The sequence below is a fragment of the Dicentrarchus labrax genome, unplaced genomic scaffold (genome assembly GCF_905237075.1).
Source record: "Dicentrarchus labrax unplaced genomic scaffold, dlabrax2021, whole genome shotgun sequence".
NCBI lineage: Eukaryota > Metazoa > Chordata > Actinopteri > Moronidae > Dicentrarchus > Dicentrarchus labrax.
This window is the reverse complement of record NW_026136711.1, coordinates 8316688-8334990: the sequence shown is the minus strand read 5'-3', so window position 1 is coordinate 8334990 and position 18303 is coordinate 8316688. Positions and strand designations below refer to the sequence as shown.

Here is an 18303-nt window from a genome sequence, read left to right as displayed (position 1 = left end):
ACTTTCACTATATCCTGACAGTAGAACATGAGACAGATAATCTGTGACAAAATCATGTTCCTCTGGCTCCTCCTAGCGCTCCTAATGGTTTGAATGAAAACAACCAATCAGAGCCAAGAAAGATAATTCCCAGGACATCAAATACAACACTTTGGGACACTGGGAACGAGACTCATCAACTATCTTTCTAAGCCTCCAACCCAAAGTGTTACGAGCACTAGGAGGAGCCAGAGGGACCTGACTTTTTCACAGGTTATCCATCTCATGTACTACTATCAGGATATAGTGAAAGTTTCAGTATGTTTAAAGTTATTAAAGTATGATTCTGGATATGTCTAGTGAAATCTTAAGGGCCTAAGCTATCACTGATGGAAAATAAATGTATATCCTTGTCTTGTTAGGGAAAACATCTAAATGAATAAAACTAAAGTCTGAGTCCCGTATTCAAACCCTGAATGACATACCTGGCAGTGAAGACAAGAGAATTTAGACCATATTTCAAAGGGATACAATTTTCAATAGGCAGAAAATTGAAAATAGTAACATTGTAACTATGGCGCTGTAGGTGGCCTCTTCTTGCGTCATTTCCGGATGTGCAGGGCTCTGTGGCTAAGTTAGCAACAATAAACATATAACGCCCACAACTCCTGGTCTAGTTAGCAGTAATAAATCTACAATATATATTTGACCATGGAATGCACGTCCTGCTACTGAATAATGCTAACTTGATGTAATTCACTGTTTGTCGTAAGCCTGTTGCTTGTTTTGTTTATTGGAATTTGTTTTGTTTTTTCTTTTATTATTTTAACTTCATGTTGTCTTGGCTCCCTTGTAAAATAGATTCTGAATCTCTATGGGAATATTCCTGGTAAAATAAAGGTAAAATAAATCAAATAAAATCATCCAGTTAGATTTTTTTTTTGATTTTAAGGGGCCACTGACCAAGCTGCAGAGTGAGAGCAGAACACAAACGGAATGGAATTTTTGACCAGCTACCTATTTTTAATTTTCTGTGTATTCAAAGAAAAAATCTATTCATTCAACGGATACATTACATTTTCTCACTCATTCTCTCGACTCCCAGACTTGGGAGTGAGACTGGATTAGTTCTGCAGGGGAAGATTGAACTCCCCAGTATTTCTAAAATCCTGGCAGCAGCTCTGGATATGTTCTTTGTAAAGTCGTGATAAATGTGTTTTCTTCTAGTAAAGGACATCCTTATTATCCAAACTAAAAATTACACTTTTCACAGTTCATGGTGTAGCACAGTCATGCCTTTAGGGATTGTGGTCTTGCCTTTCTTTCTTTATGGTTTCCATCTGAAAATGCTCGAAGGGACCTGTTTCAGCACCCGCCATGCTTGTGTACTTGAGTGTCCTTGTGGGCGGTAATAACGTGATCCACCGGCTCCGCACTCCTCTCTCCTCTGTTTGCTCACGGCACCAAATTAACAATTTGCGAATCAAAGGAGTCATTGAACACCCTTAGTGTAATTCCATTCCACCTTTCATTTCACATGTCTAATTTAGTTCAGCACACTTCCCTAAACCTATCACCAGTCATCATCAGCATTAGTGCTGAAAAAACTGCGAAAAACAAACTTGCATCTGCGAGGGGGAGGAGGAGGAAGGGCAGAGGGGTGGGGGTGATGAAAACAATTATTTCAAGTCATTTTGTATTGGTTTGTTGCTGCCTTGAATGAACAAAAGCTGAGGGTGTCTTTTTGTTCTCTCTCTTTTTTTTTTTTTGAGGTAGTAATTTAAGTGGACTTGCTCTCATAATTGGAGAGTGGGGAATTGGTGTTGAGACCGTGGAGCAAATGCAAAACAAAACTAGAAAGGACAGAAGATGGCTGTCTGTGTGTGCGCGTGAGCATATGTGTGTGAAAAGAAGAGCGAGCGAGGGTTTGGTGTTTTGGTGGCGCTTCTCTCATCTCTGTGAAGCTTTTATCGTCTCCTCTGTTCGCGGCGCTCATGAGGAGCTTTACAGGCGGCGAGAAGAGAGAGAAGAGAAGGAGAAGCTTGTTAGAGAAGGGAGGTGTTGATGAGATAATTACACAGCTGTCATAGTCCCTGTCTGGTCCAAGAGCTGTGCCATCAATGTGTCTGTGTGTGTGTGTGTGTGTGTGTGTGTGTGTGTGTGTGTGTACATATATGTGTCAGGTGTGTTTGTATTTGTACAGGGGGTACATTTGCTGTCTTGTCAATGTATTGTTCTTGTCCAAAAAAACAGTACAATGCACATTTTTGATTGCAGTCACATGTTGTCTTCTGCCTGTGTGTATGTATGTATACATGCTGTGTGTGTGTGTGTGTGTGTGTGTGTGTGTGTGTGTGTTATTGTGTGTGTTTAGATACTTGGTGTAGAATAATGGTTGCACTTTTTTCTTTTGAAATGTATGGCCGCGTCTTCTGGGGTGGAAATGAGGTTTTGAGCATCTGCTCTATTCTGTCGTTTCCTCCTTCTATAGTTCTCCCTTGTCTGTGTGTGTGTGTGTGTGTGTGTGCACACGCGCATGTGTGTTTTGTTGTTGTCGGCTGTATGGAGTCACTGCAGGCGCTGCAGGTAAACTCCACTTCCTCCAAGACAGCCCATAATTCTTCCATGTTGACTTCAGACACATAGACTCCCACTTTCAGCCTGCCATGACCACTGATAGGGACAGGAAGAGTGAGTGTGTGTCTGTGTGTGTGTGTGTGTGTGTGTGTGTGTGTGTGTGTGCTCGTCACTGCATTTCAACAGCGTTGGCGGGCCTGGCTGATTTGATACATGCCGCGACATGAATGCCAGGCCGCAGGCGTCTGCGTGCTCGCTAACCTACTGGCCAGATTGAGTCGCGGGGACGGAAAAGTAATGGGGAAGGAAAGTTGACCATCGCCCTGGGAAATATGTGGCGTGTCTCTGAGCGGGCAAAAACAAGCTCTCAAGTCGGTGGACAGCTTTTTCATTTGGCGCTCTCCGAGATGTGGTGGAGTACAAGGTGGAGGGGGCGAGAGAGAAATTGGTAGAGGTGTTGTGGGGGGCTGGTATTGGTGGTTTGTGTTTCTGTTATGAACGGGAACGCTGTGAAACAGGAACAAACTCAATTTCAAGCCCGGAGTCCTCGAGGAGAGGCACTTGGTCCCTCCGCCTGCCAGACGCAGGCTTTAACCTCTTCACTTTTGTAGAATCTTTTCTTGGAGCTACAGGGCTTTAGAGCTAGCTCTCGTCAAGGTGTCGTGAAGGTCAGTCAGTGAGCTCGTAAAAACAGGGCTCGTTCCAATCCATCCAACCTTGTGACTTCACTCGAGAGGCGCTTTTAGAGTTCTCTGTCAGGACGAAACGTGAAAATTAGGTTGAAAAAGTCACAAACAAAAATCTGTCTGTGAAGGTGGAGGTGGAATGCAAAGAGACACATAGAGAGGGCTTCACTTGTGTTTTCCTGTAAGATGAGAAGAAGTGCAAGGTGGGGGGGGAACAAAGCGCTAATTACTGCCTGTCCTCTGTTTTATTCACACTGTTCCTGTCACATTAAAGCAAGGCAACAGACATGCCACTAAACCCTATCTCTTGTATACAAGTCATAATTCAGACAGCTAGAGCATATTAGATAAATGACTCCCCCCACCTTCAAAGACAGAGGGATTTCTCATTTGAGTGGAAATTAAATGAATACCACTGGGAACGGCTCGTGGATCTTCACACTGTGGCGATAACGCACCGCCTCACATGTTTTCCGATTCGGGGAGGGGATTTATTTGTCCTTTTTTTTCCTCCTCCGTCCTTTAATAATAACGGTATAGCAGAGGGAAATTCCCCCGGTGCGTTGAAGAATTATTAAATCCACTTGCGCCAGTACGCCACTTTCATTATGTCACTTTGGTGGGCCGATGAAGAGCACTCAGAGGAGTGTAATTGGCGGCATCCATTTGTGACCTTGGCTAGAGTGCGAGGGGCCATCGCATCATCAATACGAGACGGCGGGATGTCGGCGCCCTGAGGGAGGGAGAGGCGGAGAGAAGGCTGTTGGATGGGGGAGGGATGGATGGAAGGATGAGAGGACGGTGGCACTGCCATCTGTCTGTGTGTTCTGACCCACTGCCCTCCTCAGCGGCCCAGTGCTCAAATTAGGAGGAGTGACACACCAGCTAATTGCAACACGTGAGTGTGTTTGTGTGTGTGTGTGTGTGTGTGTGTGTGTGTGTGTGTGGCAAGCAGCAGTCTTTGCGCACGGAAATTGGAAGATCATGAGGCTCCACTTGGCAAGAGTTTTATGGAAAAATATTCCCGTCTTATTAGCCTAAATTATGAAGTGGAGCTGCGGATGACAAGAGTACTCTATCTCCATTACCATGCTTTACACTCATCCTATTTGCCTCTTTGAATTGTGGGTGTAGACACTTGACCCCACAGGAAGTGACAAATTGACACTTCAAAGCAAAACACTAAACTCTTTCCAAACCAGCAGCAACCCAGATTAACCCAGATTGACTCTCATCTCTTTGGTGGGCTCCCGTCCAGGTCGGTGAAAATGAGCATCCTGTGTGCAGTTTACTGTTTACGAAGAGTTCTTGCTGTTGACGTTCATTATTTTCAGAAGAGCTGACTGTTGGAGCTATTTGGAGCCACCAAAGAGCCAGACTGCCTGGTATCGTTTTAATAAAGTGATCTGCATCTCCTTTTTTGGACATCATTTGTGTTAAAGCCCTGTCAGCCCACACAGGTGTTTTCAATTATTCTGGCTAATTAAATCTTTCTTCAGGCTGAAGATGGGCAGAGCTAGGCTGGGAGTTTGTGAAGTCACCAAACTTTAATTATGTAAAGCTCCATTAATTAGTATTTAATGCATTAACATTGAATCAACATAGAATTCCCAGCCAGCTGCTGTGGTCAGTCCAAACCTTTGGTCCAGGTTGAAGTAACAATTGGATGGATAGCCACCAGATTAGATTTTGTAGTAAAGGACATTCTCTGGCGTGAGACTCCCATCGGACGCTGTTCTGTGTGGTTAGTGTTAACTAGCAAATATTAGCATGCTAACATGCTAAGCTAATGTGGTGAACATGGTAAGTGTTAGGTTGCATTGTTAAGTACAGCGCCATAGAGCCGCTACGGGAGTGGTAGACCTTTGTAACAAGTAACTACTAGTTAGTTTGTAACTTAATCAGCTACTAAACTTGGTTGCACCATGATTTCTTGGGGATACCATGCACATAAGCTTTCTGGCTGGCATGAGCCACTTGGTTTTGTAGCCCATCGTAGTAAGCTACGATCAAAATTGGAATATCTTTATCAATAAAGATTTTTTTTTTAAATGTATCTTTATCAATAAATCAGGTTTCTACTTGTGTCACAAAATGGCTGCAATTAATAAAAAAATTATGCTGGTTTGGCATAAAAACAGCTGTTTTACCATCAGTGAGTATAATTCTGTGACATTTTATGATTTACACTCCCTTAGGGGAATGGGTAACTATTTAGTTGTTACTTAGAATTATTTTGTAACTTATCTCTGTGGTGCAACCTCTTATTTTAGTAATGCTTAAATCACATTCTAGTAATAATTTACATAATAACTATAGGCTAGGTTTGAACATAGCTGGTGCAACAGGCTGCTGGTCTTCATAGCTTTTTGTTTCATAGTTTTGGTTTTATGCCATGCTCACTGTATGGTTCAGTCTCACAGCTCTCATCAACATCATTTCCAGCAGCAGCAGGCAGCTCTTTCAGTGCAGAAGCTCCCATAAACCCACTGTACACTCATCAGCACCAAACAGCAGGTAGACAATTTTAATGAGTTAACTTAAGCTGCTGATACTTTAGCAACTAAAGATATGCATATTATTGGGAGTTGATGGAGACACCGCTAAAATAAGAAGGAATGATGTTGCTTCATGTCTATGCGTAAGTATAGGCAACTGCTCGCTAAAACGTTAGCCCGTTATCCAAGACAGAGACTAATGTGGCAGTAGTTCTTCTACTTCCATGTGGAGAAATGTATTAATGCAGCCTAAAAAGAATCGTGCACATATTTGTTGTGCCATCCTAACAGGTGCAATAAAAGTTGACCAGAAAGTCAGCTGTCAGTCAGGCACAATGAGGAGAGGAGGTCCAATCAGGCAGAAGTGAAAACACCTGTCTGAGTGTACCACGGCTGTGCAGACGCTTAAAGTACTCATCACTGTGATGTTTTCTGCAGATGCCAGAAGCCACTTGTCAATCAAACTGTGTGGGTGGTTCTTGTTCTGATGAAGTTAGCTTTTTCTGTAGGTGGTGCTGTTTTCTCACTCTTTCCAGTCATGATAAGTTTATTAACTATTACACAACTATTGGAGTGCCCTATAGCTCACCTGGTAGAGCTGGTGTACCGAGGTTGAGCCCTTGCTGCAGTGGCCGTGGGTCCAAGTCTGACCTGTGCCCCTTTGCTGCATGTCATCCCCCATTTCCTGTCCATTTTCAGCTGTCCCATCCAATAAAGGCAAATATATAAAAAACTATTACACAACTATCATCAACTAAGAAAAACAAAAAAAAGGTATATTTGCCAATGGACTAATAAACATTAACATACACATATTTTTCCAGTTTGCAGCATTTTCTAGTGACCACACAGTGACGAGTGTGTATCGGAAAACACATCAGTATGAGTGAAAAGTATACGGATGTGAACTTGGCCAGCTGAGGGGGAGGGGGCCTTGCAGTTCACCTTCTGCTTCAAGGCAAAAGTGCTGCATATTGTAGCTTTAACATGCAGGAGAGACAGGAGGAGAGCAAGTGTCAGACAGAAAGATGAAGGATGAGAGATGGAGAGCTAAGAAGTGTGAAGTGTTTTGTTAAACTCATTCTAATGTGAGGAACATCACTTGGCTGCCTGACAAGCAGCCCTGGGGCAGAGATCATATTAGCTGGAGGTGTTGAAGGGAAGACACACACATACACACACACACCTGCTAGAGCGGAAGATATGGACACTGCCAGTGGGTAGAATTAGTGTTTCACTAGGTTCTTCATCCACTTTTTTCTCATCTGTCCATCCATGATGTAAAGGTGTTTTCAGACAGAATGTCAGGTTGATTTTAGATGCAAAGTCAATGGAAGGATGTGAGTGGGCGCAAACAGATGCTAATTAGCTCTAGGCGGCGCATTAGTTGAACAAGTAGGCCTATGACATCCACAACATGAACATGAAAGAAAAGGAGTGAGAGGAAGAAAGTAGAGTTTCTGGTGAGTTCTGAGAGCAGTCCGAGGCTGAGCTGAACACAAACACTGAGCTAGCTCGCAAGGTTTGTCAGCGCGTACTTTGCTAGCCCGCTATGTCCGTGCCGCCATCGACTGTTCCGTACGAATAAATACAGATAACGCAAACATTCCAGGGGTCAAATTCAGGTGGTTTGTCTACACGCCTGTGTTTACCATAAAACTTTTGTTTCAATAATGTGCTCAGTCTCTAGTAATAGGCTAAGCTTATAAAGCTAACTGGTAGCCATTTTGGACTTTTTAAGAAAACATATCAGCATTAAAAAATGACTAAATAATACGTTAGGTGTAGGTGGTAGTGACATATTCTCATTAAATGTGTCTGTCACCCGACAGTAGCTCAAGAAGAAGAAACTAAGATCTAAAATTGCTAAAGCAAGTTCACTTTTTAATATTTTCAATTACAAGAAATGGCTATGCATGATGGTGTAAATGAACACAATTCAGAATTTTTGGCAGGTTGGCAATAGTTTGTTAATTCATTATACCATCTGTATGCTTGTCTTTTTTTAATCCCTAGTTTATTCATTTCTAGATAGTATTGCTTTCACCCACTGACTATTGTTGTTATGTTCTTTATGTTCTTTTCTACCTGACGTTAAATGTATTGACATGTATATGTTGAGCTGTTATAACTTTAAAGAATAAAAAAAGGAGTTTAACAGAGCACTGCTGAGTCACAGTCAAATACATTTGTGACACATTTAAACAGCTTTACAGGCGACAGGTAATCTTGACTGACACCCTCCATATTAAATCAGCAGTTTATTGGATATTTTACTGTATTCCTGTCATCGCTGACATTCGGTATTTTTATGCTGCGCAACAGTAAACGTTCTGTTTCCTGTTCTATTCTGAGTCTGGACCACTGAGGTCCCAGCTCAGAGGCTGAACCGGGTCAAGGTGACATCACACGCTGTGACACCCGGCTCAGAGTTGCCGTGACGACCGTCCCGCCTCATCAGTCACACCTGTCAGACAGGTGTACGCACGTATGTGTGCGACTCTGTCGGGTGCCAGTGCACACAGAGGATGGTGATGAAGGACAGGATGGATGGGAAAAACAATCATTTAAAGTTTGCAACTCACCTGCTCTGTTGTTGTTTTCTTCTTTCTCTGCAGTGAATCTGCTGGACACGACGACGATCACAGGAGACTGGGGCTGGCTAACGTATCCGTCGCATGGGGTAAGAAGGAAATATCCACTGAGGAATTTATCAAACATTTCATATGACAGCACAGGACAAATACACATTTGACACATTTGAACAGCTCCTGATGCCAAAATGATGAAGACTACAGATGTCGAACATTAAGTCAGCATCAGCATGTTTGCTGGGTAATTACTGTACCGTATCTCCATGAAAACCCAAATACACAAATTTCCACCACAAAACGAAACCTGTTGCGAAGGTATTCCTATTTTTACCCCGTCTGAAGGCATGTGAGGCGCTGATTTTCCAGTTGAGGAGGAACCTGCGTTTATTAAATGGGATCCGGTTGTAAGGCTGACGCCACGGGCTAATTACGTGTTCGTCTGTTGCAGCCAGACAACTACATGCAACGCTCACCTAATTCCAACATCAGCTGCGACACTGCTTTCAGCCTGCTCCACATATTGGCAGAAAGGTGCAAATCCCAGAAGGGGGGGGGGGGACCTAGCCCCCAAGGGGACGGAAGAGGATAGGGAGGTGGAGGGAAGAGGGAGAGAGATGAAAGAGAGAGAACGAGGTGACAGCGAGGGCACGGCGTCGGTATATTAGCATATTGTAATGCCACATGATGATGCCTGGGGTGATGAATTAGGACTCCAGCCGTGATCTTTATAGCTGCGAGATGCCACCGTGTCCCCGACTCCCCCGGCTGTCAGTGAAGTGGTAGAAACATTTAACTCACCTCCGGCCCACACAACAGAAGGCGGTGCGATTGAACGTCGGCCAGCAGGAACAGATGGATTGTCTTTCAAGTCCTGAGAAAAGAGCTGGAGAATTGGATTAGAGTTTTGAGCGAAATGACTCCTTCTGTGTAAAATCAGCGTGAGAAGTGGATCTCCTCCGTCCTGACAGGCTCCTGTTATAACATCTAGATTACATAAACTCAGCCCGTGGTGCTTCATTTAATTGGTTCAATATGCCAGAAATATTCTCTCCTAACTTGATGAGAGACGTATTTCTCACACCGAGCGCCTGCACATGAAATGTTTGGCTGAGTGGATTTGTGTGGCTTTATGGTCAGGTTACATAAGGTATGCATCTTGTGCTGAATGGAAAGGATCTGAGGAAGGTGAAACAGGCTGCGTGATGTTTTGTTCTCATCAGACAGTCTACAGTGGAGTCTGAAAACCAAAAGATGTACAGAAAGGCCACGTTGTAAAATTCTCCTTTGATGTTATATCAACACTTCAAAGATCAAGTCATTTGAGAGTTCAGTCCTCCATTGTGAAAGAGTTGGCATCACAGTAGAGAGACAGTAATTGTTCTAGGTGCTAATAGGGCTAACTCCAGAGGTGGGACCAAGTCATTGTTTTGCAAGTCACAAGTAAGTCTCAAGTCTTTGCATTCAAGTCCCAAGTCCTAAACTTTGAGACCTAAACAAGTCGCAATGCACTCTTCACCAAATGTAATGCTATTTTAACAACAGAACAAACAACATCAAAATGATATTTGGTATCATGTTGTCTAGCTGGCCCTCTGTTAGTTCTTCATAGTTCTCTGCTGCAACTTGATTGGATGCTGTCGGACTGGTTCAAACTGAAGGGAATTTAATTAATTAATGGCAGTCTTTAAATAACATACTTTACAATCTTTGGGCTTGGGGAAAGGTATCAAACATTTCCAAATCCAAGTGACGTCACGAGTCCTTGCTGATTAAATCTTCTCTGTATCTTCTCTGCTGCTTCTCTAAATGAATTAAGTTAAAGGACCAGTGTGTAAAATTAAGCAGCACCTAGCAGTGGTGGCAAACAACACAAATGCCCCTGTCTTGTGCCAGTGTTTGGTTTGTCCATTCTGGGCTCCTGTAGAAACATGGCAGACTCTTTAGAAGACGACCCGCCCCCTCTGTAGATAGAAACAGTTCATTCTAAGGTAACGAAAACACAACTATTCTTATGTTCAGGTGATTATATATTAATGAAAACATAGCTATGAATATTATATTCCATTTCTGACAATAGATCCTCCTCAGTGTTACACACTGGACCTTTAAGTTTAGACATATCCAATTCTTATTTGATAACTTTGAAAGTGTGAAAGTGTTTTTTCAAGTTTTGATGTTATTGTTTCCACTTTTTTAACAGTGAGAGAAACAGTGTAAATATTGTGGTCCAATCAGCACATAAGCACAAAACACTTTCATGTAAGATAGTGTGAAATACGGGCAAATAACTGGCCAAATACCCCTGAATACTGTAGTGTCTGCAAGCTGCCTGAGACCAGCAGCATTTCCAGCATTAGGAACAACTGCCATGTTGAGATCAAACAGTCAGTATACAGATAGCTGTGCACCTCGCTCAACAATACATCACTGCTCATACACCAAATTAAGACTGCTCACATTGTGACCACTGACGGCGATAGCGTGTGTTTTGACAGTCATTTATCTGGGTCCACAGTGTTCATTAGAAAGAGCTCGGCTTGTAAGTCGCTACACTGAAGGAGCTGCTGTCCTCCATGTGGGAGGTTTGATTCACTCGGAGCAGTAAGTGCCACTGTAGACCGGGTATGTTTCGAGTTTGATAATGATGCATTCAAAACGATTCTTCAGCAGAGCTATCAGACCAGCAGCCACACTTTATTGCTGTGGGCCTGCTTCTGCTTTCAGTTTTTTTTATGCACGCTGACTGGAAACCAGAAGTACTAATGTCTGAGGGTTTGCACTGCTCAATGCAACGTTTTCAGTGCTTTTACTGAAGGCTATATTACTGTGCTCTTCAACCTAAAGCAGTGATCAAGAGCCTGAGAGTACCTGATGCATCGCTGTTTACAATAAGTGACTATCAAGCTTTCATATGAAAATGCAAAAACATTTAAGAAATAGATTTTTGTAAATGTATTTCAATATAGTACTCACATGCACTACACTGAAAGAGATTACTGTTATTGCAGCCCTATTAATCATACCTATGAATATTATATTCCATTTCTGCCAATAGATCCTCCTAAATGTTACACACTGGACACACTTTAACTCTGTTTTTATTCCGAGAAAACTGTCTTGCTCATTATCTTCTAAATGCTCCACTATGTTCACCAGCTAGTCTCTCACAGCTGGAAACAAGGTTTTATGAGAGAGGGCACTAAAACAGTAAAGTTGAGGGCCAGAAAACCAAAACAAAGCGCTGAAAGACAAACCATACATAGAGCTAAGGGAAACCGCAGGGTGGGGTGATCATTTTGGGTTTGTAACACTTTACATATAACATACTGATTATTACTTATTAAATAATATTGATTAGTGCAGCTTTAACTTTGGCTGAACTAACTGATAACTATTTAAACATTCATATGGCATATTCAGTTTGGAAACTTGAAAGAATCTGAAGCTTTTCTTTAACTTATACACTATTTACAATGTGACTGATATGCACAGTGCCTCAGACAGTACATTTGTGTGTGTATGTGTGTGAGAACGAGAGAGAAAAACATTGCTGAGACCTCATGGGCTCTTTGACAAATGGATGTTTTGACAGTTTCTAACTCTCTCACACTCTCACATTCACACATATAGAACACATATAGGGCAATTTTTTTTGCCATCCTGACAGTTTACAGTGTTATGAATGTGCCATGCTAGCAGCATCAGTTTTTCAGCTGCCCTCTGCTCCGGGCTGCAGCAGCAGCTCTTTGATGGTCTTAGGTCGAGAAAATACAACCGCAGCGGAAGGGCAAGAATATCTGACGATTATGTCACAGAAAGCCGCTATCGTTTATGCTGAGAGGGACTTGTGTATGTACGGTCATGCCGGGTTTGATCCACAAAGCGGGTGAGAAGTTTGGATTCTGCAGTATCATGTGAAAAGCACTGTTACATAACAAATACATTAAACTGAGCTCTGCAGGTTCAGTAATGTTATTTTTACATTGAAATGGTGTTCAGGAGGGGACACACGTGTCACTATGAGCGAGCGAGTGAGGCAAAGGTGAGAGGGAGGGAGAAGGAGAAATAGATAGAGAGGTTGCCCACATGGAATACAAGAGGAATAGGTGTCAAGTCCATGCTGGAGGAAGATGGATTAAAATTGTCAGTGTGTAGTTTCCTGAATGAGAAGTCATTTTCGGACAGAGGGACAGGGTTCAGAGACATGTCCTGTCTGCAGCTCAGACAACCGTTTATTTTTATTCTATTAGTATTATTCTTTTTTATTATTGTACTTCTTGAATTCCCTTTGAATGTAGGTGCACTGTAAAGTATCTTTAAAGGTGCACTTTTAAATATTTTGATAATAAAAATGACTACATGTAAAATGAAAGGGGTAGCTCATAGCGATTAAGCCACATACAGTTATCAGACTGAAGAACTATGGAGTGTTTTAGCATCTTTCAGCGTGCTCCGGTCAACTTAATTTCCAAACAGCTGTTCATAGCAAAGGTTCTAATAAACTCACTGTACACTACCTGCAGCACCAAACGCACAAAGTTAGCAACTAGCTGCTGAACATAGTGGAGCACTTGGCAGCCAAAGAGCCAGATGTAGTTTTCGGGAGTTGATGGGGACCAAAACAGAGCATAACTTTTTGAGTCATTTCATGTCAAACGTGTGTGTCTGGCTGCTGTGAATGCTTAATAGAAATAGATATGTATTATTCTTCTGCTGAAAATAGTCCTAAAGAAAGGAAGTTTCCCCCCGTTTGAGTCATGTATGCTTAATAAAAAAAACCAATATCCATATTTTCTTATTTTTATCACTTATTCATCAATTTTTATTTAGTTTTATCAGTAGAATAAAGGGAACTACAGGTGAATTTCAATAAAATAACCTTGAGTCCTTGAAATTACTTAAATTAGGATGCAATACTTTCAGTAAGTGGCTCGTAAAAAGATAAAAACAATCAGAAGTATTGTCCTTAACAAAGTTTAACATGTGCATATCTCCAGTCCTAAAACTGCTAACGTTAGCGAATAAGGGGATGAGAAGTTGCCTGTTAACTGCCTCAGCTGTTTTTCAACATACTTTCTGCATAATCCAGAAATAGTTAATCATCTAACTGGTTGTTCTATGATACACAAGTTTAATTTTACAAACCTTGCACCGTACGTTCATTTTCAAAATACTTCCAGAGCTACGCATGCGCTGACCTAAATGCAAGGACTCGATATGTTCAACAAATACTGACATCCAAACAGGTACTAAAGTACTCATCCCGCCTACTATACATGTGACCCATTTTTAAGGGGTGTGCTTGAGCCTGAGGGCCACAGGCTCGGTAGAGGTGTCAGTAGAAAGAAAGTGTAGAGAAACAGGCTGGCAGTGTTGGCTTTAGTCTTTTCATGGGATTTGTTGACAAAAAGATATAAAATATAAATACTGAAGAACAACATGCACGCAACTTACATGAGAGAAAAAAATTTGAGACATCACCAAGGTGTGAGCCTGTATTCTTAGAAAGATGGAGAAAAGGAAGGAAAAGGACGGAGAGAAGAGAGAGAAAAAGGGAAGTAGAATTTTTTAGCAATGTTACAGCCGGATTAAAATGTTTCCAGGAAAATAGCTGAAGATTGTCAGCTTGCATTTACTGTTCAATCGATGGTGTGTGTGTGTGTGTGTGTGTGTGTGTGTGTGTGTGTGTGTGTGTAGGTTAGGTCTTTATTAGCACCCTGACCTCTCCCTCTGTGCCAGTCTCGTTTAGATGACATCATGACAGATCACGTCTTCGACTCAAGGGGCTTCTTTCCATCCAATTTATTCAGGCAGTGGTTAGGACGCCTGTGGGCTGTCCCAGGAGCATCTTTCTCTGCTCTTCTCTTTTACTCTCTCTCACACACACACACACACACACACACACTCTCTCTCGCTTTCTCTCGGAGCTTGTCAGATAGGGCAGGAAGACTTCATTATCCTCCAGTCCGATCTATGTTGGCCATGACAGGTTCATCCACCGGCCACCCCACAATCGATACAGCTGACAGTACAGTGTGTGTGTGTGTGTGTGTGTACGTGTGTGATGATTAACGTGGGCCGTGGAAGCCATGATGTGGATGAGCAAGAGATGAGCTGAAGTGTCAAAAGCCCACAGTCTGTTGCCATTACTAACTATTTCTCCAACTCCCTCTGACTTTCTCTTCCTCTCTCACACACACAAATACACACACAGGCACACATATTTTTTTGCATATTACTATCTGTACCATCTGACAGCTCCTTCCTCTGCTGGTTCTTAAAGATGAGTTTTATCTGATGGCTGAACAGGCCAATCTCAGACCTGCATGCAACATGCAGGTGAGCTGCAGGGCAGAACAGCTGGATAGCGATAGAGTTATATTTTTAGCTTCCCCACCAAGTATTTAACCTGACTACACAGAACCATCTGGGAAATAGTCATTGGAAGCTGTTTGGAAAATGGTAGGCACTTTCAAAAAATACTTGGCAAGTGATTGGATGAACCATGGGCCAACTTCAACCAATCAGATCAACAAACCATGTAACGCAATCAAACTCTTGCTGAAGCCAGTCCGGAAATGAGCCAAACATCTTTTCCAGCAAGAAAAGGCTTCAGTGCTGTTCTCAGCTCTTCTGAATAAATACTCTCCAGTTCTGATATAACTGATGCTAGCATCTACGCTAACCTCTTTAGCAGTCGGCATTGCAAGAAAGGAGCCCACCAAGAACTTCCTCAAAGGAGGGTGACTGGTCCGGTACCGGCTATAAATGCATGTACTGAAGCTTGGAAAGATGGATTTTCACGTTATCTCGTGATTTGTGATCTTGCGAACTGTTCAGTTGCTCTACTCAGTTGGAAATGGAGGCTGAAAGCCAGACTGGCATTGTAAACAAACCACAGAGAGACTGCAATAGCAACACAGGTAGAGGCAGTGTGATGTCATTTTCTGACTCCATTATATCTTTACATAGCAAAGAGTTGTTTGCTGATATAGTATTGTTAAATCTCATATATGTAACCTTTAAAATATTGATTGCCAAGTAAGTAGTCATTCATTATGACCTGCAGATTTGCTGCTACTACTTGGAGGTGATCTGTATGGCTTATGGGATTTGCCATTTCAAACCACTATAAGCAGTATTTGAAAATTACAACTTAATTACTTGACTGCTTGTGTGTGAAAGGTGTCAGTTGTAGTGATAAACCCACCGTTTTATCACCTGACTTATCTTATTGTTTAGCGGTCCGACCCACAAATTTACTGTTCACGGCTCAGAGAAAAAGCTCTAAACACCCACTGTGCACTACCTGCTCAGCACCAAACAGCAGACAGACACAGTGGAGCATTTAGCAGCTAAAGAGCCAGATATTCCCTGAGGAAATGATGAAGATAAACAGAGCTCAGAGAGTCAATATTGGACTGCTGGATGTGTAAATAGGCTGCTGTTTGCAAGGTTCACTTTATCAACTTAAAAGGTCATAATATGTCAAGATGTTCACAGGTTGTTTCCACTGCCCCCAATAGGCCAAAAATCAGTTATTGCAGGTTTAAAGTAGGGCTTCAGCTATTGATTAATTAAGTAATCAAGTATTCCATCAATTAATTGAGTAACATTAACTTCTCCAGACTCTGGACAGCCAGCTAGCAGATAGGACAAATTAGAGAGACAATTAAACAATTAAATTGGAGGAAAGTAGGTTCTGGAGCTGCTAACTAGCTTTTCACAGTCAGTCATTGTGCTGTTGTGCTAGGCTAGTTCAGTTTTACAGCAGGCACACTTACAGAGTTTTGGATTTGTTTCTGCTTGAAATAATCGCAAACTTTGGACACTTTATTTGTTTTCTGTTATCATCCAAAACACAGTGTGCTGTATAGCTGTATATAGTTATTGCAGTGATTGTCTTATCAGTATACATGATAAATGAGCTGGTCCAGATGTTCTCTCTGAGTGGGAGGATTCACTCTACTTTGACTTTATCCAGCAAGGTTGAAGAGAACACTGGACATCAACACTGATTATTTTTTCTTATCATTTCACAGGAAAAGAAACTGTCTAATTTGGATTTTGTGAGGAGTGGATGCAATTTAAAGTTCTGGGGTGAAAGAGAAAAGTCATACAACAGTTGGTAACAAAGCAATGAAACAACAATGAAACACTGCGGCACTGCCATACATACAGAACTGTGTCTTTGACCTAACTTTATATTCAACTTTATTTTGCTAGACAGTAGGCAGAAAGGGAAAAAATTTAAAGTTTAATGATTGTTTACAGCTCATTTATTATTTATTTTTTTCTTTTTAACATTTTTAAGTCATAATTTGTGAGTTCTAGAATAAATAGCTCACACTTACCATTTTTAATTTCTGGCCCCAGTGATGATGACATGTTGAGGTATGTTCTTAAAAACAAGAAGCCCAACACATTTTTGGGACATTTCTCTCTGGGTTTCTTTTCTGCTGCTATCAGCACCGTCCTCCCGTTCTGATTACACACTTCCTTAACAGACCTTCAGCTAGTTCTTCAACTTCCTCTGTTGCCCTCCCAATGACCGTCCGCTGCGGTGTAATTGGCCGTACAAGCTCCCACGAGACGGCGGCATGGCCGACACAGCACAGCTGCCGCCGGCTGATGTTGCAGCTAATACACCTCTGAAGCTGCTCTTTGGAACTGTCTCACTTAATAAACACGCCAGGTGAGGGCAAGGATGTGCTGCAGGTGCTGGAGGGGCCCGGTGTGGTGTCTGTAAGAGCAGCCGAGGAGTGTAGGTGTGTGTGTGTGTGTGCGTGTATGTGTGTGTGTGTGCTGATGCGGACAGGTTGGTAGATGGTAGCCTCAGTATGCAGATGGGCTGATTTGAAAGATCTTGTGCCAGAGCTTCCCCAGAGGAGGCTGACAGCAGCATGATCCAGGTGTGGATTTCCTGATCGGCACTGTAGTCCTCAGAGGGGAGACTGCCCAGATGTGTGAAAGAGAGATCGGGTCTCGACGGGGTTTGACAGACAGCTCTATTCTGCTGTCGGCTCTAAGAGGCGCAGCAGGGATTATCTGTTTGGAATGAAAAGATCTGAAATGGGCTTCAAGTGAGGGAGTCATCTACCCTCTACTGTAACCTCTTGGAAGCTTGTAGAGTCCTGTAGGCTGTTACCTGCCAATGTATGTGTAGGTTAGTATGTGTAGGGAGAAAAAAAGATATGCGGCATAGAAGTTTGTTACAACATCAGTGCAGCTATTTTCTAGTGCTTTGCAGGGTTGCGGAGGGCTGGAGCCTGTCCCAGCTCACAATGGGTGAGAGCCAGGGTACATCAGGGATTGGTCGCTAGTCTCAGGGCCAACACATTTAGACATTCACACTCACACTGACAGATAAAGTCGCCAATGAACTTGACATGCATGTCAATGGCCTGTGGGAGGAAACCGGAACACCTGAGGAAACCCACACAGACAGCATCCAAAAGGCATTCCTTTTTCAACACAGCACAATCTCAAATCTCAGCTGACCAGGGCCTTCTTTACATGTTCTCCCCGTGTTTGTGTGGGTGTCCTCCAGAAGTAAGAAATAACTTAATGTGTAACATTTCCTGAATTTACAAGAAGGGACAAAAAGTTTATAAAGTTTCTCCTTATTCCCAAAATGGTGCGATTTTTCAGGGGAGTCTGAAGGATATTGACTGGTTGCTAGTTTGGTGGTCAAATCAATTGAAACAGACAGTGTGTGTTTACATACATCTGCTACTTATCTTTGCAGAACCCAAACACATCATTTGCATCACAGTGAACTAAATAAACAGCGTGTTTTGTGTGTAGTTACGGGATGTCAGTTGAGTAGGCGATTCTTCTATGTGGCCCAGGATGCATTAGCATTTACACTACAAAAAGTATCCCAGATCACTTACGCAAGTGGTTTAAGTGATCTGATCACAATGCATCTTGGCAGTTGTTTACACCATACTGTCCACTTGTGATCAG

General features: G+C 42.4%; 1 protein-coding gene across 4 annotated transcripts in view; it reads left to right on the top strand.

The window, feature by feature from the left end:
- epha8 (eph receptor A8) overlaps nt 1-18303 on the top strand; it is a 120538-nt gene that overhangs the window by 21750 nt on the left and 80485 nt on the right. For all 4 annotated transcript variants that reach the window (XM_051415504.1, XM_051415503.1, XM_051415502.1 and 1 more), the window contains exon 2: nt 8359-8423. In XM_051415504.1, coding sequence (XP_051271464.1) covers nt 8359-8423 — 65 coding nt within the window. The remainder of the gene's footprint in view (nt 1-8358; nt 8424-18303) is intronic.